Here is a 25,287-nt window from a genome sequence, read left to right on the forward strand (position 1 = left end):
TTTACCAGTTTTTATTAGTTTCTATATATTGAAATTGCTTTGTTTTAGTTTAGTTTCTATTAGTTTTAGTATTGGTTTATTTTTTATTTTTTTATTTTTTTTGTAAATAAGGATATTTGTTAGGTGAAGATTCAAAATGATCAGAATAAATATTTTTAATAAAAACTCAAATACATTTTTTGAAACGTATTCAGAGGACACATGACCTCGATCATCTACCCATCCTCAAATTCAAATATAACAGCACAAGATAGCAACCCTAAGTACAATACAATATGCTTTTGCAGTTAGATGCACAGTAATGATGTGAAGTTCAGATGTTTAAATTAAACCTGATTTTTGTGACGCTCCTCACATGTTTGGACTCAGCAAATTAAAATATGTAGTCAGAAATCATAATTTTAATCATTTAAATCATCACCATGATCTGAATAGTTTCTTACAATTAAATTTTGCAACCCTACTGAAGCACGATTCACTTATTAAAATTCCACCACGACTTTGTTATAAAATAAACTAACATTTCTCCAGATCCTCTCATTTAAGCCCTCGATTTACCTGTGCTGCAATTGTTCAAGTTTGCTTTAGTCACTGTTATGTACTGTTTATGTTCAGTTTACTGAATCACGTATGCGCAGTATTATCGGTTCACCAATTTTACAAGTCAGATCTCAGTGTACTATTCTAATAACTGAACAACTCGGGAAATTGGGTTATTTTGAGTCAGAGGGGGTATCGGGCACATTATAAAATGGGTAGTTTATGGATAAGTGCTTTCTGGAGACGCGAATAGTTTCAAATAATTCAGTTCAATTTGGTGAACTAGTTCAACCGATTCACTCAGAAGATCGGGTCAGGATCACTAATACAGAAATAAAATCCGTTATTGGGCACAAATGTGTTAAATTAATATTTTAAAGTCACTGCTCGGGTTGTATTTATTGCTGTCACCGTGCAGCTGTCATGTCCACTCGTTTTTGTCGTGGGAGCAATACCATGGATGACTGGAGAAGAACTAGGCTTACCTGGCCAAGGGCATGGTTGTTGCTAGATCAGATATGGATGTGGCCGGAAGTTAACGAGAACTATTTATATTATTTATAAATGTTCCCATTTATTGTATTTTATTTCCCCCACTCCAGCTATCACAGTAATGTAAAAACAGTTTTTTTTACCGAGTATTATGTATGTTATCTATTAAATTACCCAATAAATTGTATTTTTAATGCCGACCTTCACCCCTAAACAGTCACAGTACTGTAAAAATATTCATTATTGTTATACATTGTCATAAAAATGCTGCTATATTGATGTGCATATTACAGTTCTGGCCGGCTGCATATCTGATCTAGACTTACCCAATGGCATCAGCATTACTGACTGTAAGGGAGCTAGGTGCCATTCAGGTCAAACACCTGGCAGTGCGAAGCAAATAGATTTACTTCTAAAAGGCATACAGTAGGCTTATGTATTAAATACACTTAAAAGACAAAAATGAAAAATGTTTTGCTATAATTTTAGTTAGTTTCAGGTTTTTTTTTTAAATCTGTTTTTTTACTTTAGTTAACGAAAATGTTTGAATTTTAGTTGCTTTTTTTTACTATTTTCATTAACTATAATAACATTGGTGCCTGGTTTACCTGGTTGCAATGACAGTAAAAACTATCCTGGTTATCTAAGAGATCAAGTGTGAAAAGGGTGGAAGATGACATGATCGTCTTCGAGTTTCATGGAATGTAGACATAAGTTAAGCGTTTCGAAGACTAAATGGACTGCTGCAAATTATAGTGCCACATATCAGTGAAACTAAGAAAAGAACACAACGCATTAGACAAAGGTAGCAGGTAAATTTGGTTAATATTGGTATTCTGTATCTGTTTGTTCAGTAGTGTAGTGCTTTGAAATACTTATCTGGTGTTTCATATCGCATTCAATCACCCAGTTAATGTACAGTCACACATGCATCTCTTATTGTGCTTGGTTAAACTATCCATAAAAAGGAGTTTCTCTAAATAAAATTCTTTCCTAGTTTCTGCAATACGAACGAGCTAAAAAGTGGGTACTTTTGCAATCAGTTTTTTGAACATTGCAAAAGTTCCTTTTTTTAAATTCAGTAGTCAACTTGAACAATGCTTCTGTGTTTCAGGAGGAAGTGTACCCGTTTGCGGCCTGCTCACCGGAAGTTCACATTATCCTCAGCTTTGGATGGCTCTAAACGAGACCAGGCTACTTCCATGTCCCACCTTAACCTCATCAATGAGACTCACCTTGACCAGAACGGGGCAGAGCCGGACATGCACACACCTATGCTTAAACCCACTCCCTACGACTCCTCCACCAATGAGCTTGCGACTTTGCGTGGCGAGCTTCACAGCCGAGGATCCAACCACTACAAACACTCAGTTGAAATATTTCCTCTCAAATCGGCTTGCTCAAACAATCCCTCTGAAGGTTATGATTCCGCTGCTGGACGAGGGGAATACCGACGGAGCTATACGTCCATTACGACTTCGTCCGTCCATCCCCTCCACATGTCCGTCTCCTCCTCTTCGCCTCATACCTTGCATCACACCACCTCTGCAGGACGTCTCTCTTCAGAGAGTAAATCAAGCTTGCGGGATCAACGTCTGTCTCCTGTTTCGGCCGCAAGTCCTGCTGGATCTCCAGAACGGGAGCAAGGAATTGAGCGACGGACAACTGATTACTTGTTGTCCCGCTCTGTAGACCATCTAGAGCGTCCTGCCCCACTTCCCCGACCTGGAGCCCTGCTCTGCTGTACCTCCGAACTTATAGTGAATAAAGGGGAAGAAACCTACCACAAGGCTCGCCCCACCCTCGTCATCCCAGCTCACTACATGAGACTTCCAGGGACGCACCCTCTGTCTGGCCAGGCACTGCTGTTGCAGTCAGATGTACAGAGCGAATTGGAAACCATTCAGGCGGAGCTCAGCGCATGCCACCAGCCCCAGGGTCAGGTTCAGCACAAGGGAGAGCAGGAAGGAGGGACACAAGGGATGGGGGAAGACCAGGGTGGAGGAGCTGATGAGTGGACACTGCAGACAGCAGCTCTTCCTGCTGATCTCTCTATCCCCAATTCTCTCAGTCAGGCAGGACTGGATGTGGTGCAGATGAACGGAGAAGATCAGCTTCTGGCTGAAAAGACTTTAATGGAGCTCAGGGGTGGGAAACCGCTCCCTCACCCCAGGGCTTGGTTCGTTTCTCTGGACGGACGCTCCAACGCGCACATCCGCCATTCCTACATTGACTTGCAAAGGGCTGGATGCAACAGCAGTTGTGTCGGAAGCAACGACGCCAGTCTGGACTCTGGTGTTGATATGAGCGACGTCACACCGGGGCGGCGTGTTCGTGATAAAGTTGTTGTTAAAACTGAACCTGAGGCTCAACCTGCAGCACCTGTGGTTGGATATACACCGGTATTGATTGTAGAGGATTCAAATGCCGATGAGGAGAACAGCGGTAGCCCCACACCAGTCTGCAGCCCTGAAGAAAGTGCTCTAAAGGGTTTACTGCAGGAGAAACAGAGCGAAGAGGATGACGAAGGGACTTTGTCTCCTCCGTCACCTCCCCCTGAGATTCCTTCACCACCTCCTCTACCTGAGCCTGTAGTTGAAACTTCAGAGGATACAGGGATAGATGGTGAGGTTTTTAGGACTGAGGAGACTCCAGTACACATGAACAGCAGCCGGCCAGACAAACTGCTCGTCCCTGATGACGGAGGTGAAGACGAGAACAAGAAAAGTCCATGGCAGAAACGAGAGGAGCGACCACTACTGGCCTTTAACCTAAAATGACATGCCTTTCAATGGGATGGTACACCCCAAATTCTGTTATCCTTTACTCATTGTTATGTTATTACAAACCTATTTGACTTACACAAACAACAGTGTACCTTTATCAATTAATGCATCCTTCTAAATATTGTACCCTGCAGAACTTCATCTGGGTTTACAACCTTGTGATTTGAAGGATGACAGAAGCTTTATTTTGGGATGAACCATCTCTTAAAGTGCTTCCCCTGTGGTCCCTAGCTGGACTGCTGAATGGAGTTGCCTTATGAGCGCAGGTCTGTGCGTGGCTGTTTGCCTGTGGCAATGAAAGCCAAGAAAGCCATAGCACAAATAGATATTGGAACAGGTCTGCCTCCAGACTGAACAAGGAAGAACAAACTGATGTTTCCAAGCAAAATGGACGTCATTAAAACCCAACAGTCTAATGCACAACGGCTATGGCTTTCCAGACATACACTTTGAGCAAAAAATATTGCAAGCCATTGTATTGAAGGTGAAATGTTGTTTATGCTTTATATGAGATGCTGCTGTTTTTGAGCAATATGACATCTAGTGGCCACATGTGTACACTGCAACTACACCACTAAGTGTTTCCCAGCACTTATTTTTATGGGAGGACCGGTGGAATGTCTTCCACACCTTAATAGATTTAAAGACACATAAAACCACTATAATGGGATCTACAATCTAAATCACACCTGTTTTAAGTTTTATTTGTTTCACGCATTAATGAGTAGAATACAGCTGAAGCTTCGTAAAGCCAAATAAGTTTACATAATGCATCATTTGTTCGCCTTTTGGCTGCGTTGAGCACAGATTTTCTTGTGCATTTCTTTCGTGAGTAGGATTTTTGCCAACACTATGCATTACTTTAAACTGAAGGATCATTGTAGCTTTAGTTTTGCCTTTTTTATTTGAACCACTGTGTTTTAATTTCATTGTATGTTGTTATTTTATTGCTTTTGCCTTATTGTGTGAAGTGGACGGCATGTTCAGACGAGAGTTGGATACAAACACACATGCATAAAAAGCCACCAGCTTTCCTTTTCCCAAACTCTCACTTTTGTCTTAAGTGCCTTTCTGGTGATCATTTATACACGCAAGTAGATTTCCTTTTCCACTGCATCATTATCAGTTATGTAATGTTGTTCGCCGTATGTTGACATGGCATTACACTTCGTTGATCTCATTTTATGCGTGTGAGTGGTTTAATGTTGTTTCTGGAAATACAATGAGTTCCAACGGTCAAATCTGGGATCTAATTAAAAAATTGCCATGTACAATTTAATATGAATCACTTAAGATGTTGAGAGGATTGAAACAATGCGTAGTTAATGTAAAATGAGAAATATTTATGATTCAATTTAGATCAGATATTAGAAATTCAAGCTTGTTTATGCCGTTGCCGAGTGCTGCTGTCATGCTAAATGCCGTTTTTTTTTTCCAGTAAGCTATTCAAATATTCTGTTGACAGCAATACAAATATATATTTTACATGATTATTATTTTTTATTATTATTTTTTAAATATTTTTATATACAATTTTCACTAATAATCTCAGAGTTTTTTACCCTGCTCAACGTTCAGTGCGTTTGTGATTATGATTTTATATTTTGCTTGTATGTATGTACATATTCATTCACCCAGTTGTTTATGCCTGTGTGTTTCTCTGTGTGTCTGCTGCAGACGCAATATGCAGTGTGTGTTTGTACTGATGAAGGAATGAAAGCGATGTATCATGTTTTGAAAGCTGTTGAAGGTCTGGCTTGTTGCCTGGGTAACCACTTGGCTCTTCAGCAAATTACTTTGAATGTTTGTACTTCTGGTTGCTTGTATTATAATTCAGGCATATTATTCCAATAAAGCCGAAAAACCTCATCAACAGTGGCTGAACATCATTTTCACGATTTCTAATTACAACCAAGTCAAGAGTTTGAAATACATGCGCCATGTAATATTGAAGCGGTATTAATAAAAATGACTTGACTCAACACTTTAAATAAAAAGTATTGAAGAATGACTGGACGTGTTTCAAGTAAGGGTGTTTACACAACCTTGCTCATCAAATACTAATTAATAAATGTTATAGCTTTGAGGTCATGAATCAAGGGCTTTTGAACAGTTTGGTGAGATTTTACAATAATGTCAGAAGAGGTTCAAACTTAACAGTTTGATAAATAAAGGGACCAAGCCGAAAGTAAAATGAATGAATGAACTTAACCAATAGATCAAAGATGCCCAAACTAAGGCCAACGGGCCAAAGTTAGTTTGGCCTGCCATTGCATCTGAGAAGAGAGGGAGGAGAATGGGGCCTGTCTTTTCAAATATATATTTTGTTTGTTTTATTGTTAAAAGCTAATTGGAATGAAATGTTTTAATTAATTATTGTAAATTAATCAGATTAAGGTTAAATGTGTATACCTGATGGATAGAGGACAATGCAGAAACTTTGGTGAGCGAATGAAGGCAAGGGCAGATTCTGCTTTCTCTTAAAAAGTGGGCCTTTTGCTGTTGTTTACATCATTTTCCATTCACTTAAGAAGTATTAGTAGGTTGCATTTTAGTGATATTTTAAGCTTTTTTTATGCTGGATTAGCTGGTTGCATGGTCATCATAAACTTTTTGATGCACCAAAAATATTTTCTTAAGATTTAGAATGAAGAAATATGAGTACAATACTTATTTTTAATACAAATTTGTTATATCATTAGAAAAAATAGTAATATGTTAGGTTTAAATAAATATCATTCATTTAAATAACAAACTGGCCAGCACATTCAATCTTCTTCAGTCACATTGAAGCAACATGCAGCAGAGGATTATGCTTGGTGTTAAAGTCTTCTTCGATGGGTTATTTTCACAATTTATTATGGCATAGCAGTCAAAATGGGACAAATAAGCTCATGTATGGCACAAATTCTGGACCTTGTCAGTGAGGGGTGGGTCTTTCGAACAACCTGAACACGCCTGTCTACGGGCCTGTTCAGATTAATAATTGGCAGACAGTTTTATTCAAAGTGGCTTTCCAAAATTAGGAAGTAATCAAAGCAACAAAAAAAGGTAAATAATTTTACGATTCCCAATCTGATGAAAATTACATACACATACTGGCATACATGTGTTTTAAAAAGAAGAAAAATTGGAATGGAAAAAATAAAATTGTTAGTTTAAGATCAATACATATATAATTTTTTTTTACAAACACACACACACAAGTGTTGAAACCAAAATCCTTATTATTTATTTGTCTATTTTTAAGAATGTTTGTTATAAAAGGGTCACACAAATTCAAATTATTATTATTACATATATATATATATATATATATATATATATATATATATATATATATATATATATATATGTGTGTGTGTGCTAATATTGCAACAATTTAGTGATTGAAAATGATACATCAGAGCTATACGTTAGTTGCCAAATAAACATAATTGTCAAGACCTCAAAACTTTCTTTAGTTCAAACATTACTAATAAACCATTTAAACATGTTCATACTGTTCAAACCGATTCATTTAAACGCGTATCTTCGCGTTAACCTTTCCTCCTCTCTATTTGCACTCTGACGAGCTGTTAGTGGCAATAATCGGTAGACGGTGCTGTTTTCCGTCGTTTTTATTGAGTGGTTTCGTCGTGAGGATTTGCAGCAGATTCATCCATGATGGCGGAGGACAGCGAGTCCGCGGCCAGCCAGCAGAGCCTGGAGCTGGACGACCAGGACACCTGCGGCATCGATGGAGACAACGAGGAGGAAAATGAGCACATGCAGGGGTGAGCACGAGCCGAAAGACCCGCCGTCCGCCAGTGCGAGGATCACCCACCGCCGTTTTGCTGCCACAGAGATGTAAACAAACGGTTAGCTTAGCAACCAGGTATCCATGAGGAGAGCTAGTGTATTTTAAACCAGCCTAACGTTACTAATATTATAGCTCGTTAATTATGTAGTGGGAAAACAGCGCTGCAATTAATGCATTAGGGAGACATTCCTGAGATATGCCGATATTTACTTAATGCAGCGTTTAATTTAAACTTGTTAGCTGTAGCTAGCTTGATTTTAATGTTAAAGCATTTATTAAAGCAATCGAATAAGTCATCCAGTCCTTTCTCTGCTCTATTTCGGTAAGTTACATGTGTTAGTCCGCGTTCTTCTGAAGTCGCCAGTGTTGTTGAGAGCAACACAATAGCAGTGGAAAGCATCCGTCAGCTTTCATTAGTGTGTCTTCATTGATTCTGAACAGTACAAACACGCTTGATCCTCTTTATGAGCTGAGCGGCAGCATTGCAGAGTCGAGCATCTTTGTCAGCTCGAGGATGATGTGAACAGCTCTCTCTCTGTTGTTGTCAGGCAGACTAACATCCCCCAGGAAACACCATAAAGTTTGACCTGCTTCCATGAATGGACTGTCACTTGGTTTTATGGAAGTCACCCTCCGTGTGTTTGTCATAGCACATCGTTGACGCGTTCGCCTGTCATGCACGTCTCTGAACTGCTTAAACTGTTTTATGTATTGTCAGTAAGGTATATCTGCTTTCTTAAGGAGTCCTGGTGGTGATCTTGGTGCAAAGAAGAAAAAGAAGAAGCAAAAGAGAAAGAAGGAGAAGCCAAGCTCAGGAGGAACCAAGTCTGACTCTGCCTCTGATTCTCAGGAGATAAAGGTTCATTGATCTGGTTTAATGCATAGTATGATGCTGTCAGAAAATAGTTTTCATTTTTTATTTTTAGCAAAGCTGATTTGATCTCTGTTCCTGTCCTAGAACCCTGCCATTCCCATGCAGAAACTGCAGGACATTCAGAGAGCTATGGAGCTCCTGTCCACCTGTCAAGGTCCAGCCAAAAACATAGACGAGGCCACAAAGCACAAGTACCAGTTCTGGGACACTCAACCTGTGCCCAAACTCAGTAAGTCATACATCTCTGCATGCTTTTATTAGTAAATGTATGCAATGTATGTTTCATTATTGCTCAAACAGTGTTGCATTTACCAAGATAATCAACTTATTGTGCATTTAGAAAACATAATCTTACCATAAACATTAGAATGAGTCTAATCACAAGCATAATACTGATTTCTTTATTCATTCTTTCTGCCATGGTTACTGCATGTTGCTCGTAAAAGCTTTTTTTTAGATTTGGACATCATGACCAGCTCAGAATTGACCCTTTGCTAAGCCCCGCCCTCCTTAGTTACTGTTGTTACGCCTGTCAAGCTTTCGTGCCTGGCACGTCTATTACAATGTTATGTATGCACCGGTGTCAGACATTCCCAGGGATATAATTAGTCATTTTTGGCGATCAGGTGAGAAATCTGAGAAAGCCACACAATAAAGCTATGTAGTATGCACTATAGGGGTATATTCACATCATATTAGGCAACCGATTAGAAAATACTTTTAATTAAAATTAAAGCCTAGCCATTTCTCCACTCAAATGAATTTTGGCTTGGACCCGGAAACAGTACTACATACGTCACAAACACGTCACCACTTAACAAGCGGATACTACGGACAATTTAGCTCACCCAATTCTTCTATAGCGCATGTCTTTGGACTTGTGAGGGAAACCGGAGTGCCCGGAGGAAACCCACACGAACATGGGGAGAACATGCAAACTCCACACAGAAATGCAAACTGCTCGAACCAGTGACCTTCTTGCTGTGAGGCGACAGCGCTACCCACTGCGTCGCCCTAATTTAGAGCTGTGTACAATGCAAATTAATTCTTACGAGAAATGTTCTTAGGAGATTGAGATTACAAAAACATTGTAAAATCCCTGCTGTACATACATAAAGGATCATCACTGAAAGTCTTACAGCTGCTTATGTTTCTTTGCAGATGAGGTGGTGACAACACATGGACCAATTGAGCCTGATAAAGAAAATATCAGACAAGAGCCATATTCCCTCCCACAGGGTTTTATGTGGGACACGCTGGACCTTAGCAATGCTGAAGTGGTACGTACATGCATGAAAGGACTGGCTTTCATTGTGTAAAATGTTTGTACTTTGTATTTGCTATTAATTGTAATTTGGTAAAATTGTAAAGAATTGTGATTGTTTTTCTCTTTTGTCTTGTAGCTGAAGGAATTGTACACTTTGCTGAATGAAAATTATGTTGAGGACGATGACAACATGTTTAGATTTGACTATTCTCCTAATTTTCTAAAATGGTAAGTAATGGTTTGGGCATCATTTTTTGTTTTTAAAGTGGAAATTTTGTCATCGTTACTCACCTTAATGTCATTCCAAACCCAGAACTTTGTTCATCTTTATAAAACAATCAGATATTTATATCAAAATTGAGAGATATTTTGTCCATTAATTGAAAATATGTTCACCCAAAATGTTAATGCTTCAAAATATCAATTAAAAAATCTGATTTTTAGCCAATCATTGAGTTTATATATTTATGTAAATGTGTGTAAATTTATATTTATTTAGTTTTTTTAAATTAATTTCACTAATATTTTTGTAATATAATAATAATAAAATTAAAATTTACAATAAAGTTTGTAAAGCAATATTTTAGTTGATATAATATATGAGATACTTTATCTAATTTGATTTGCATTACAAACATTAAATAAAGAAAAAATTAAAAAGGTATTGTTTTTTTTTATTTTGTATGTTAAGCTTTTAGTTATGATACCGCAGAAATAGCAAAAAATGTCTGCATATTCTGTCCGGCCCTAGTAATGCCTTTTTTACACAGAGCGATGCAGTATAGTTCAGAACAGGTCACCCTAATCAGGCTTGTCTTTTCACTGTCAACAGTAGCCTTAGCTTGTAGGCCTGATGTACACCTGAAAGTTGTGACTGACACCATTCTCAGTCAAAGAAAAAGCTATATGAACACAAGTTTATTATTTCAAACATAGATCCATGGCTAATGCACTCAAATAGAGAGAGGAAGCAGCACAAAAAAAATGTTCTCAGATTCTGTCTAGTCATAAGTAATGTGAAAAATGTTTACATGAACAAACCCTTTAATGCAGTACGTTCTTTTCTCAGCAAGTTTAAAATCTGATGATATTGAAATCTTTTGGTCTCTTTCACTGTAAGGGCGTTGCGTCCACCAGGTTGGCTGCCCCATTGGCACTGTGGTGTCAGGGTCTCCTCTAATAAGAAGCTGGTGGGCTTCATCAGTGCAATTCCTGCTGACATCCATATCTATGACACGTGAGTATGAGGCCACATTACATCTCTGCCTGCTCCAGATAAGACGTTTAAACTACTTTTATTTGTTGTTGTATTTTGTGAGAGTTGTTCATTGTTCCAGCCCCCCTACTATAGCGCTAATTCTCTTTGCATCCAAAGGTTGAAGAGGATGGTGGAGATTAACTTCTTGTGTGTGCATAAAAAATTGCGCTCAAAGCGTGTTGCTCCTGTGCTAATCCGAGAGATCACGCGGCGGGTCAATTTAGAGGGAATTTTCCAGGCCGTGTATACTGCTGGTGTGGTGCTGCCCAAACCTGTATCCACATGCAGGTAAATAAAAAGGCTCTAAATAATCTATTCTTATTAAAGGTTTTTGTTTGGGATACATGATGGTTATTTGAAGCATTTGAGTGGTTTTGGTGTCTGTATCTTCGCAGATATTGGCATCGCTCTCTAAACCCCAGGAAGCTTGTGGAGGTGAAGTTTTCCCACCTCAGCAGAAACATGACACTACAGCGGACAATGAAGCTCTACAGATTACCTGATGTAAGCCTTTTTATCACTTCAAAACAAGTATCCTGGTCCTGATTCAGAAAGAACACTCTCAAAGGGATGGACCATCCAGGAATAAAATGACATTGGTTGTTCTAATCTCTTATATTTTTTGCTGAGTTTAGAATGACTTGAATATGCAGTAGGTTAGCCTTTTGTTCAAAAATACCTAAGGCTGCATTTGCACTACAAAGATAACAAAATACGTACAAATTCTTCCCTTGTGTTTTAATTTTTTCCCTAAAATGATTTGTTTTTGCACATCCGTGAAAATGACACAAAATACATTAAAATACGCATGTCAGGCTATTAGTGCTGTCACCTTATTAGTATTAGTATTTATTAATATTAATAAAATTGTCCATTTAGAATTTGCACATGATGAACAGTAATGGGAAAAACGACGCTATAAACGACATTACTAATGGTTTATACTAATAACTAACAGTACTAATTACTGTTTACTCAATTACAGTGTCGTTTTTGTCAATAAAATACGCGTTAATGTTACTACAATTAAGAACATTAAAGTGGTTTTCATGCGAGAAGCAACTCTCTCAGCCAGCCATTGGACCACCCTTTCTGGGGTGTGTGTGTGTGTTTGTGTGCGTGCGTGCGTGTGCGCGCGCGCTTAGAGCTGGGGCAGTACACATAATAACCAACCAGTGATGATGACTGGTGTGTCTGTGAATGTGTCGAAACTGAACATTATGATTGGCTTAGATAGAGTACACAAAATTAGTGATAACGTGAGCTCTGCAATCAATGGAGGAGACGAAGCCACGACATCAAAACAACTAAAACAGGATTAAACAAAAAATATCTTATATCTATAAATTCTAAATCATACATTGTTTTATTGTGCAACTATAGTTATGATAATATTTATAATGGTATGTTAAATTTGATGGTTATCTCTCACATTGTCCCACAACATTATTAAAACAGAGTAGATTAGTGTACAATGTTTTATATTTATTTTAAACTCATTTGACAATTTATTTTTTTTTTTTAAGTAACGCAGTAGTTACTTTACCTGGTAATTAGTTACTATTATAATTATGTAACTCTGTTACTAATTCAGTTACTATTTGTGAGAAGCAACTAGTAACTATAACTAATTACTATTTTAAAGGAACGTGCCCATCACTGATGATGAACAGATGAATGTGTATATGATGTGTACATGATGCGTCCTCGCTGTTGGTGGTAATTTTAATGAAGTAAACCCACACCATGCTGAAGAAGTTTAGGGAACTCTTGGCATGTACTCCGCTGTATTGTGTAACTTTGTTCATGCTTGCCTTTGAGATCGGCATATGCTGTACATGTCTACATACCTAACACATACTACATGCATGATGTCACTCTGTTTTCAAAGATTTCCATTATTGAGTGTTTACACGAAAATCTTTGAAATCTCTCTTTATTCAGAATGATGTGTTTTCAGCAGAGATGTATAGTAACAAAGTAGAACTACTTCACTACTGTACTTAAGTACTAAAAGGCAGTATCTGTACTTTACTGGAGTATTATTTTTTTGTCCTACTTCCACTTTTACTTAAGTACATATTTTCCATGAGTTTAATACTTTTACTCCGATAGATTTTTTATGTGCTGCATCGTTACTCGTTACTAGGGGTGTCAAAATGATTGATATCAGTTCAGTAATAGGTCATAACCGGTTATTACGTGATGACGTCATTTATCTCCTATGCGCGATGTCGCAATACTATGGTGAAGGACGGAAGCGCGAGGACGAGGCGGCACAGCATATCAGCCGCTAGTTTACTATTAGGGAGAAATGTTGTAAAACTTCACCTCTGCCTATCTCTCGCTCTCTCACTTTGGACATTTGACCCGCTGGCCAGTTTGTAAGGTAACTTTTCCCCTCTTCTTAGCTGTTAAAGCTGTGGATCCAGACATGAGCATGCCTAATGTGCAAGTTTTCTCCACTGTGTCTTATTACCTGTGAAAAATCACATATTTTCCCCACAATGGGTGAACAGCGCTTATATTTCTAAAGCCCTTTCCGTTGAGGACAATAACCAATCATAGCCGTGTAAGACCCGCCTGTCAGCGCTCAAAAAGCAGGCGGGATAATATTGACATGAGTTTATTAGCTGTAAATGCTCGTGCTGTCTTCTGTGCATGAGTTTTGTTTGATACATCCAGAAAGAGTGTTTTCTTTGAGCAGGTCAAATTGAGGGCACAGTTCGTATATCTGACTGCTGTATTAAAGGACAAAATTGTATTACAAAAAACCCTTTAACTGTCACACCAAGACAAAAGCAATAGAATTTTTTTGATTGCATTTCTTAACTCCTAATGTCGCTAGTTAACACAATAAGTGCATTTTTATTCAACACATCACATTATTTCTAAAATATCAGCCTCTACCAAATGGTTAAGATGTTGGTTTATGGTAAATGTACCAGAATTAATAAATATACTACAGAAAATATGAACTGTAAGACCAATTTAATTAAAAACATAATAAAAATAAATAAAAATTCATACTAAATCATAGCCATAAGCCATACAATATTTCAGATTTTCATTTAACACAGTAATATGCACGTTTTCCTGTTTTTAAAAAAAAATAAAATCTAAATCAAGTGAATGAGTGAAGCAGGATTTAGTTTGCTTGTTTAGTTTAGTTTCACGAGTGCTTCCAGAAGACAGAACTCCTGTTTATTGTGGTATTAACCAATCAAACTTCAAAACTCCCAAAGTGTGAGTGTGTCTTTGTGTGTGTGTGAGTGAGAGCAAATAATGTGTGCGTAAGAGAGAACAAAAGTGTGTGCGTCTGTGTGTGTGTGTGTGTGTGTGTGTGTGTGTGTAAGAGAGAGAGAGAGTGTAAAAACAATTGCAACCTATGTAATGTCCCCACAATTCACAAAAATGTGTGTGAGAGAGAGATAGAGAGAGAACTGTGTGTGTGAGAGTGTATGAATGTGTGAGAGTGGGGAGAGAGTGTACATTTAGGTGTGTGCAGGGCAGTGTGTGTGTGTGTGTGTGTGTGAGAGAGAGAGAGAGAGAGAGAGTGTATGTATGTGAGTGAACATGCTGAATTATCTCATCAGTGAAGGCATTTTCTGGTAAAAGGGCCTGACGATGTGAGTTCCTGTACCATTGAAACTATTTACAGAGGAAAACTGTATCATAAACCATGTTTCTTTTCGTTCTGCTAAATCAAGTACCCCAAAAAAGATATTTAAAATAAACAAAATAATTAGTGTAATAATAACTACATTACACAATACTTGTACTTTTACTTTCAGTACTTGAGTAGTAAATTTTGAAATAAACTACTTGCAATACTTAAGTACAAAAAATGTTGAATACTTTTGTACTTCCACTTAAGTATGGTGCTTAAAGAGCACTTCTACTTCTACTCAAGTCAATTTTTGATAAAGCACTTGTACTTTTACTTAAGTATGGGTCTCTAGTACTTTATACATCTCTGGTTTTCAGTCCCCAACACGCTGCTGTCATGTAAATAAATTGGCAAAATGCTTAAATGTTACCAGTTTAATCACACTGAACTGAGCTAAACTGAACTGAACTGAACTTAAACACTAAAACCTGAACCACACTGTTCCAGTTACTGAACCACACTGTTCCAGTTACTATGACCATTTATGTGAAGCTGCTTTGACACAATCTACATTGTAAAAGCGCTATACAAATAAAGCTGAATTGAATTGAATTGAATTAGAGCTGAAAAATGTTGTTGGGTAAATTTATTTATCATGCAAGTACATATTGACTCTACCTCCAAACAGTGTTTTGTTTTTATTCTAAACCCAAGTTTTTTATAATAATAAGGGTGTTCAATTCTGTTTTTTTTTTTTTCCCTAAGTCGACTCCAATTCTCGACTCCTAATTTTGGAGTCGGTGGAATCGCCTCTGTAATTGACTCCATTTACATTCACTTACAATAGCGTAAGGATTAAACATGCTGTATAATATCACACTTTATACAATACTACTGTGTCAGTCACAGCTTTACATTGTGCAGTTCTCTTCTGGTCAGACAAAAGCAGCATTTTAAATCATCTGCAATCAAAATAAAATATCAGCCTATACTTTTTACAGCATATTTTAATTGTCTAGTTTAGATAATTTTAGATTGAAATCTTGGAGACAGAAAGTTAAAACATCAATTTATTATTTAAATATTTAATAAAAAGATGTGTAGCAGTTCAAGTATAAAAAAACATACCAGTTAAGCCCAAACAACGTTTAAATAAAAATCAGAAAATAGCCTGTACTGTATATATTTTAAATATAAATGTTTGATAATTGAATACTGAGTACCGAGTGATAATCTGGAGTAGCGGATGGTCTGCGGTTGTTAATTTCTGTATTGTTTTTTAAAGGCAACAGATGGTACAACCATTCAATAAACAAAACAGCTAGATTTTCAATTTGATTTATGACCAATTAAATATTAACCCCCTTGCACGAAATGTTTGCCTTAAATAATTCATAACAAACCTAAAATAATAAATAAAAGCAGTGTGATAGACTGTGCCTCAAATTATATCGCTCTCGCTCTCATATATGCATTTTTTTTTTCTTTTTTTTTTTCAAACCAAATTGGAAAAAGGTGTGTTTTGTAGGAATTTGAAAGTGAAAGCAAGATTCATCCCGCTAGAGTACTCGTGGTCACGAAATTCTAAAGCGAAAAACCTCAAAGCGGGCACCCATCGTGCTTGAGAATGAGCATTACTGTAGCAGCATATATTGCCGTCATTCAGGAAGGTTGAAAAAAGCTCAACTCTGGGAGTCCATTCCAGTTCTGGAGTCCATTGCGGTACTAGGCCCATTGAGAGTCGAGGAATTGACTCTTTTGGAGTCGACTCCCCATCCCTATTTAATAATATATTTTGACTTATTTAGATCTGTCAAGTTGATTCTTGCTGTGGATATTTGTCCATTAACTGACACACACACACCTCTAGCTACAATGCTCCTTTACGAGAACAATGCAATTTGATTCATGATCCTATGCCATAAGATACATACTGCGGCATACACTAAAATAAACTTCTTCTTGTGTATTTTTCTTTAGAGCACTCGTACCCCTGGTTTGCGGACGATGGGAGACAGGGATGTGAAGCAAGTGACAGCACTGCTGCAGAAACACCTGAGCCAGTTCCACCTGCGGCCTGTGATGGGGGAAGAAGAGGTGAAGCACTGGTTTCTGCCTCAGGAGAACATCATTGACACTTTCGTAGTGGAGGTACAGCCTGATGCATTCATCCCTACATGCAGTTCAGTTTAGTAGCTTGCTCATATTCTTCTACTCACTGACACATTCTGCTTCCTTCAAAGGGTTCTGGCGGGATGCTAACGGACTTCATCAGTTTCTACACCTTGCCATCCACAGTGATGCATCATCCACTGCACAAAAGCCTGAAGGCCGCTTATTCCTTTTACAATGTCCATACAGAGACGCCGCTCATAGACCTGATGAATGATGCTCTCATCTTAGCCAAACTGGTATGATCATAACACAACAAAACATGTCAGATCAGTTCATCTAGAAGTACATTTAGCTGTTCATGCGTATACTAGGGTATGAATGCATCCAAATTGACAGCATAGCATCATTTATCAGCATAGTAAACACATAAGCTACATGTCCACTATTGGGCTAAATGATTCAGTTTTCTGAACTGTTCCATTCTGTGTTCATCTGGGTCAGTCATCATGGATAAGGCTTTATTTTCCACTGTGGTGCTGATAATGGAGCTCTTTGGAATGTAATATAAATGTGTCAGTCGTTGCCTTGGTAACACAAGTGTAATGAAAACAACGACATGATGCTTTTTTTCTGATATTTACTTTCTTAAATAACAAACAAAACAAAAAAATAAGTAGCTAGTTAGCTCACTTCTGCTTAGCTGAATATGGAGACCCTGACAGCCAAGAAACAGAGAGGTGATGTCACGCGCTCTTCCAGCATGGCTCGGCATGGTTGTCTATAGCGGGTTGCACATGGACTTTACTTAGTTGTCTGTAGGTTGTTAACCAACGCAAACAGATGCCAAATGGTGGTGCTGATGCACACTCGTGTTAACAATTCTAAAAAAGATACCACAATGTGTTGTAGCATGTCTGGTGTTTGACCCCCTTAACTCCCTTAAGGGTTTTAATAGTGCTGCACCATAACAGGCACACATGTTAATAAAACTGGAACCTTCCTGGCTGTTTTTAGCACCGTGTAGCATGATAGTGGAAAAGTGGCTACACTGTACACACATTTCAAATCCAATTTTTATAACCAGGCATGCAGTTTCTACACAGCTCCTATAAGAGCTTTGAATTGTATTTGCATGACTTTGTCCACAAAGTGTCATCACTGAACAAGTCAAAAATTAAATGAACCATGAACAACAAACTGCTGGCGAATGCAAAAGCAATAGATGGCCATGTTGTGTGAGAGTATTAAAAGATCTCTCATTTAAAAGAGTGCAGACATATTCTTGTGTTTGTGCACACTGTCACATAGTATACTTTAAAAGGTTGCGTGTAAGCTAAGTTTTGCATAAAAATTCAATATACTGTACATTGGACTTAACAGAGTAATTGTTTTAACAGTCATTCGCTTGTGTTCTTGATGGATGATTTCTAATGTTTTTTGTAAAGTTGTCTTCATGTCCACCTTTCCCTAACATGAATGTGCAAGACTTCTAATGTATTAGTTGTTGTAGGTAATTCACCAGAAGCATAATTAAGCTTTCAACCTTCAAAAAGCATTTAATTATAAGTAATGAAAATAATAATATGTTGTTAATAATTAATGTAATTGCAATTTGCAGTATCAAGCAGCATAGCAGAGTATTTTCAGACAGGCCAATATGCATAAAGATACCAGAAGCATCATACACATTAAATATATTTGACTGAGCCTGTTCTAATTCCTGTTTCCACTTTTTTGTGTGCTGTTTTGGGACGACAGAAAGGTTTTGATGTTTTTAATGCGCTGGATCTAATGGACAATAAGAATTTCTTGGAAAAGCTCAAGTTTGGAATTGGCGATGGTAACCTGCAGTATTACCTGTACAACTGGAAATGCCCTCCCATGGACCCAGAGAAAGTAAGATTCTTTAGGTTTTTAGTTTATTTTTTTAAATGCTAGCTTTGATACTTAACCCTCTTTATACAGGTATGACTGGTTTAGTCCCGTCATGAATTAATGAAAGTGGAACTAAAATCACCAGTAGCATCTGTCTTAGAATATTTGTACATATCAGTCGATTCATAGAAGCAAATGTTTTTAAAAATAGACAATTTTGGGTCTAAACTAAGTGTCTAAAAGTCAATGACATCTTGTTTGCTGAACTATTGTATTAAATTAATTTGCTTACATTATGAAACTTAGGAGAAAAAGGCAATTACGGGGTTGATTTTTTTGCTTTAGGAACTTGAATTGTAGTCCTTTTAACTGATTTACTATGCTTTATCTAAAACCTTTTTGATGTGAATAACAATGTCAGCTTTCTGATAGTTCACATAATTAGACATTATCATAAAAGATAAACATCACAGCAGTATTGCTTATGACAACAAAAACATTCTTGTACTTTTTGTTTCATTGATATGCTGTAATGTTTAATCAACATTAAAAACCGGTAACATTATGTAACATTTCCTCTAAATGTAAAGTTGTTTACATTAGTAAACAAGTAATTGTTTTAATAGGATTTTGCTCTGTTACACAGGTCACTTTATTAGGTACACCTTACTTGTACCGGGCTAGATCATTTTTGCCTTAGGAACTGCCTTAATACTTTGTAGAGTGGATTCAACAAGGTACTGGAAATATTCGTCTTGGTCCATAATGACTTATTAGCATCGCGCAGTTACTGCAGGTTTGTCGGCTGCACATCCATGATGTGAATCTCCTGTTCCACCACATCCCAAAGGTGCTCTATTGGATTAAGTTCTGGTGACTGTGGAGGCCATTTTAGTACTGTCAACTCATTGTCAGGTTCAAGAAACCAGTCTGAGACAAGTCGCGCTTTATGACATAATGCCTTATATTGCTAAAAGTAGCCATTAGAAGATGGGTACACTGGCCGTAAAGGGATGGACAGGGCACCAACAATACTCAGGTAGTCTGTGGCATTGACACAATGCTCAATTGGTACTAACAGGCCCAAAGTGTGCCAAGAAAATATCCCCCACACCATCACATCATCACCACCAGCCTGAACCGTTGATACAAGGCAGGAGGGATCTATGCTTTCATGTTGTTGACGCCAAATTCTGACCCTGTCATCTGAATATCTCAGCAGAAATCGAGAAACCTCAGACCAGGCAATGTTTTTTCAATCTGCAATTTCTTCATTCTCCTCTCACCTCTGACATCAACAAGGCATTTGCGCCCACAGAATTGCAGCTCACTGGATGTTTTCTCTTCTTTGGACCATTCTCTTTAAACCCTAGAGATGGTTGTGCGTGAAAATCCCAGTAGATCAGCAGTTTCTAAAATACTTAGACCAGCCCTTTCTTCCCTATTCTGATGCTCAGTTTAAACTGCAGCAGATCGTCTTGACCATGTCTATATGCCTAAATGTATCAAGTTGCTGCCATGTGATTGGCTCATAAGAAATTTGCGTTACAAGAGCAATTGGACAGGTGTACCTAATAAAGTGGCCAGTGAGTAGGTTATGCCATACAAATGCCATACAAAATCAGTATCATAGGAGTGTGTTTTAACTCTCTTCTCCATGCTCCGCAGGTTGGCCTTGTTTTACAGTAACTGGCTGCTGCTTGTTGGATGCCGACTGATTTCAGAGGTCCACCTTGAATTCTCAGACTTGGACGTAATCGATATAAAGAGGAAAAAAACTGACATCCATTCAAAGTGAATGAGTTCTGTTGTGCAGCTCTCTTAGGTCTTGTTCCAGTTCCTGAGGGCTTTCCCTCCTTTCTCTTTGTCTTTGACTCTCTTTCTGAGAATGTGAGAAACATTTATCAAGGTCAAACACATCTACAAGCTGCACATACATACACACACATGCAGATACACACACATACACAACCGTAGTGTTTATTTTCCTCAACATGCAATCTGTCTCCTCTCTCAGAACATGTTTATTCCCATGGTTTTTGTCTTTTTGTTCATTTGTTTTGTACTATGAAGGAGTGTTGATACATTTGTGTGAATTAGCAAGCTGTACATTTAATGCCAGATATTTATTACGTATTGTGAGGTTTACAACGGAACAGGAACTTGGGTCGAAATCCAAAGTCTTTTGTATGGAGCTGCCTTTGAATTCATACAGCATTCTAAGTTTCTGTCTGTTTGCGGAGCGAGTAAATGGTTACACGTGTGGAGGAATGTATTGCGTTTTGAAGCACAACATCAACTTGTTTATAAAAGGGCCAGACTGCTCTGAGGTGCATTTGTAAGAATATGATGTTTTGTTTTAGGGTTTGTGTGTCCAAAAGAAACATTTCGAATTTTGAATGTGAATTCATTTCCATTTCTTTTTTCATGAAGGCATGATTGTTAGCTTCTTTTCCCCCACTCGTTTCTGTTCTTTACCATCTAGTGTTTCTAAATGATCATTTTAGCTAAACAATTCTGATATTTAGAATTGTGCTTAAGTTACTTTTTACATTTTATTCTCCACTTTCTTTATTCTCTCAGTATTTGCGGTGAACCATAACCTCATTTGACTGGTGCGTTTTCTCGATCAGGTCCTGATCATTTTGCTATTTTTAAGCACAAGAAGAGCTGAACAATCATATGTGCGTTTTCATTTTGATATAAGCGTTTCTCCTAATGCTTTTGGTGATGCGGTCAGGAAAGCTTGCTTGCTGTTTCAGTTACAATCACTGGTGAAGCTTAATGAACGTTAATGTGAACGTTATTCTTCAGCAGAAGCTGGTTTTGCTTTCATGGTTTGCTTTAATGTTTCTGAATCTACAATTTGCTTTTAAATAAGCGCACGTCCAGTCAGGCTTCAAAAGAAAGGTACTCCTCTCAAAGTCGCACATTTCAGTCAGTGGTTTCGTTCAATAACGTCATCAAGGGCACTTTTTTGCGAATGTCAGTTTGCATATGTTTTTTTCTAAGGCTTGCTGAATGAACTGAGCATGAATCCTTTTCCCCCCTCGAGCTGTATGGTTTTTTGAATTTATGGGTTATGGTGAGAACACCTAAAGTACTTGCCTTATTTCAGAGAGGTTGTTTTTTTTAAACGGTTAACTTGTGTAGTTTTAAACGATCAGCTTTCTCTTTCTGAAGACAGTATTTTTATTGAACTCCATTGCAGGATGGAACTGATGGGAACAAGTACCAGCACCATGTCAAACAAGACAGTCCACCCGAATATCTAATTGTCAAAAATAATATACATCAAGGTATACCAGCATGGATATTTGACTGAATAAAAGCATCCAAAATGTAAAACGCTACTCATTTGGGGCTTTTTATTTTTCATAACCATCACATATACTTAATAAAAATGTGTGTCCAAGCCAAGTATTTAGTAGCCTAAGCAAATATTGAACTTAAGAAAAAGGCCTTTTTTTTTTTTTTTTTTTTTTTTTGAGATTCTGAAGAATTATCTTAACAAGGGTGTCAAAACTCGGTCCTGGAGGGTTGGTGTCCTGCATACTTAATTTCCAACCCCAGTTAAACATACCTGAACCAGCTTATCAAGTGGTTTAGGTATACTAGAAACTTTCAGGCAGGTGTGTGGAAGTTGGAGCTAAACTATGCGGGACACCAGCCCAGAGTTTGGACAGCCCTGTCTTAAAAAATGAAAGAAGTTTAATGTTAAGTGAACCTATAATGGTTCACTCAACATTAACATTAAACTTCTTTCCCCCTTCAGTGGTTTATGAATTTAACGACTCTGGTGGTAAAAATACCCAAAGTATCTGCCAAATTTCAAAAAAGGTGTCTTTACAAATGCCAAAATTGTGTAGTTTTAAATGATCAGCTTTCTTAAAGACCATCAAATATGACAGTCCACCAATCACAATGTAAAATACACTCACAAAATCATCACAAACTATTGAAAATATAAATATAATAAACGTGTTTACACATCCCACATTCATAGAATGCAGGTTAAACAACTTTTTTCTGTTTTTTCAGTTTGGGTTTCCTAATTTTCGTTGGATTCGGAATGATTTTCTTTACTTTTAGAGGCTGGAGAGCCAAAGGAGATGCATCACTCGACAGCTCTTCTAGTTTTCTCTTCTGTCCGATTTCTGTGCGCTTTTCTTTGGTTGTTGGTGTTGGGTCTGTCTGAATCCACGCCACGGGGAGCTGTGGGACCATCGGTGTGATGGCGCGGACCGTATTCTCGAACTCCTCGGACCCGCGTCTGAAGCCCAGTGCCAGGACGCACTTGAGGCCGAGCAGCTCCGACAGGCTTCCACTCAAACCGGGTACCTGGCAGGCGGGCACCGACCTGGTTTTACTCAGCGGGATTAAATGGCTCGTCATGTGAGCTGGGGTGACCGAGTTACACACGAGCACCAAACTCAGCTCGTTCCTTTCTAGGCCCTTGGTGACCTCGTTGATGCCGATGGCGAGCTGTTTCCTCAGGGCCAGATTGGTCCAGCCCGGCTCGGGGGTTTGCACGCTCTCCGCGGGTTCAGAAGCTGGGTTTTGCTCTTCGGTGGGTTTTGATGCCTTTTTTCTGGACCTCCTTCTGCTTCCCCAATCGCGAAACCGGCTGACACGCTCTTTCCGAAGCCCGGTGGCGGATAACTTTTCTTTCAGAGTGTCAAGTATTAAATGTTTGTGTTGTTTTTGTAAGAGGTCACTCCAGCCAACGTTGTACGGGTTATTCAGGGATGTTTTGACTGGTATCGGCTTCTTTTTTTCTTTCTTCGTTGCTCCTTTCGCTGGGGTCGACATCATTGCTGGAAAGCTTGAAATGTTCAAAAACTAGCATTACAAATCACGTTAAACTTAACGAGGCATGTAGCCTATAAACAACTTAGTATTCATAACAACCAAGAAGACATACAGCAAAAATGATATACAAACCTAATTAACTAGCCAGAAATGAAGATTTCCTCAGCTCAACATCTACAGCGTGTACTAAGTTGTGTGTGCAGACATGTTGTTATTGAAGGTCTTCTTCTGTGGTTAATAGTTCAGGGTTTGTAATGCACACACTGCCATCTAGTGAATGTTTCCGAAAGAGCGTTTCGGTTGTAATTTGTCATAAACGTAAACAGTCAGGCCAGACCATTTATAAATCTTATAAACACCTTGATTTTTTTGGCCAAATTTCATATTTATAAGAGCAAGTTTTGTAAGTGTAAACCTTTTTTTCCTAAATTCAAAATTGAAATGAAAATGTATTTTGAGTGTATTGCGGGATCAACAAACTTAAAAGCAATACGAACAGACTTTGATGAAGGACTTTTCACTTATCTTGGACTAAATGACTGAAAACCCCTGGATTGTTGTTTTATTGATGACATTTGTTGTTAATGTTTTTCAAGCCTTCAATTTAAAAATCGTATAAACGTAACAGCTCATAGATAGCATGAAATCAGTGATTAATAATAATATTAGTGAGGATTGATAAATATAAATATTGATAGTGATTGCTTTGTTTTGTTTTAAACTGATGAGCACTTAATTAAGAGATAAATGTATTGTTTGGACTAAATTGAAAATAATAAGCTAGTAAAAAAGGCAGTAAAGAATATATGATCTGTATACCTTTTTATCATTATGAGTCAAAGGCAAGATGTTTCATTTTGGTATCTGCATCATTTAGTTTGCAAAATAAAATGCAAATAAAGTGACTACATGGTAATGCTACGAAACAACTTTGAAAATAAATGTTGAAATGTAGTTTAATTTTCTGTTGTTATCTAGGATAAAGTTTATAACTATGAAAAATTAAACAGCATTATTCTAGTCTGTTAAAACAAATAATATAATATTTTATTGGAGATTACATGTTTTTATTCCTTTATGGAATTTCGTTTTTCCTTTTTAGAGGTTTGAAGGATTATGGGTAAATCTAGACATTTAAAAATGCACTTAATGATCCACAATTAGACACAATCAGACTTTAATGTCATCATATAATTGTAACAATATTTGTTTTATTACATATATATATATATTACTATTGTTAGACTTAAAATTTCATTGAATAATTGTGACAAGATTTGTTTTTACAGGAGGTTACACCATCTGAATGACATTTTAGTATCTTCTCTAAACCTAAATAATAAGGTCATAAAGCAAAGAATATATGATCTCTCTTTTTATGATTATGGGTCAAAGGCAGGACATCCCATTTTGATATCAGCATCATATTAAATTCACAAAACAGAATGCAAATAAAGTTTTAAAATCAACTTGTTTTAAAATCAATGTTGAAATAAGGGAAAATGTTCTATTCTCATTTGGGATAATGGATATTATTATGAAAAATGAAACAGCATACTTACTCTGGACTGTAATTATATAAAAGAATGAGTGATCATAAAAATTATTTTAAAAAATGTAAGATTACAATTTTGCTATTCCTCTATTTCCAGAGGTTTGAAGAATAATGGTAAATATAACCATTTAAAAATCAAATTAATTGTAATTGATAAGACAATAATTGTCATAAAATAATTGTAACAATATTTTTTATAATAAATAGACTGTCTGAATAACATTTTAGTGTCTCCTGTAAATCATGGTAAAAATAATGAGCCGTTGTTTTTTTTTCTAGGGATTTTTTAACAGCATTGGTG

General features: G+C 37.4%; 3 protein-coding genes across 8 annotated transcripts in view; 2 read left to right on the plus strand and 1 right to left on the minus strand.

Annotated features, from left to right (window-relative positions):
* Positions 1-5,691, plus strand: part of fam171a1 (family with sequence similarity 171 member A1) — a 54,503-nt gene extending 48,812 nt beyond the window's left edge. For all 4 annotated transcript variants that reach the window (XM_087287170.1, XM_087287168.1, XM_087287171.1 and 1 more), the window contains one exon: positions 2,147-5,691. In XM_087287170.1, coding sequence (XP_087143296.1) covers positions 2,147-3,812 — 1,666 coding nt within the window. In that variant the 3' untranslated portion in view covers positions 3,813-5,691. The remainder of the gene's footprint in view (positions 1-2,146) is intronic.
* Positions 5,692-7,417: 1,726 nt separating this feature from the next.
* Positions 7,418-21,972, plus strand: nmt2 (N-myristoyltransferase 2). 3 transcript variants are annotated; one of them, NM_001199754.1, is given in 12 exon segments: positions 7,418-7,594; positions 8,362-8,479; positions 8,579-8,723; positions 9,656-9,774; positions 9,898-9,989; positions 10,882-10,998; positions 11,137-11,307; positions 11,415-11,523; positions 16,610-16,780; positions 16,873-17,040; positions 18,503-18,640; positions 20,288-21,972. In NM_001199754.1, coding segments are annotated over 12 exon segments (1,482 nt in total). In that variant the 5' UTR covers positions 7,418-7,481; the 3' UTR covers positions 20,309-21,972.
* Positions 21,973-23,670, minus strand: rpp38 (ribonuclease P/MRP 38 subunit). Its single transcript, NM_001002525.2, is given in 2 exon segments — positions 21,973-23,444; positions 23,564-23,670. A coding segment is annotated over 1 exon segment (798 nt). The 5' UTR covers positions 23,432-23,444; positions 23,564-23,670; the 3' UTR covers positions 21,973-22,633.
* Between the last annotated feature and the right edge of the window lie 1,617 nt (positions 23,671-25,287).

The sequence above is a fragment of the Danio rerio genome, chromosome 16 (assembly GCF_052040795.2).
Source record: "Danio rerio strain M-AB ecotype USA chromosome 16, GRCz13ab, whole genome shotgun sequence".
Lineage (NCBI taxonomy): Eukaryota > Metazoa > Chordata > Actinopteri > Cypriniformes > Danionidae > Danio > Danio rerio.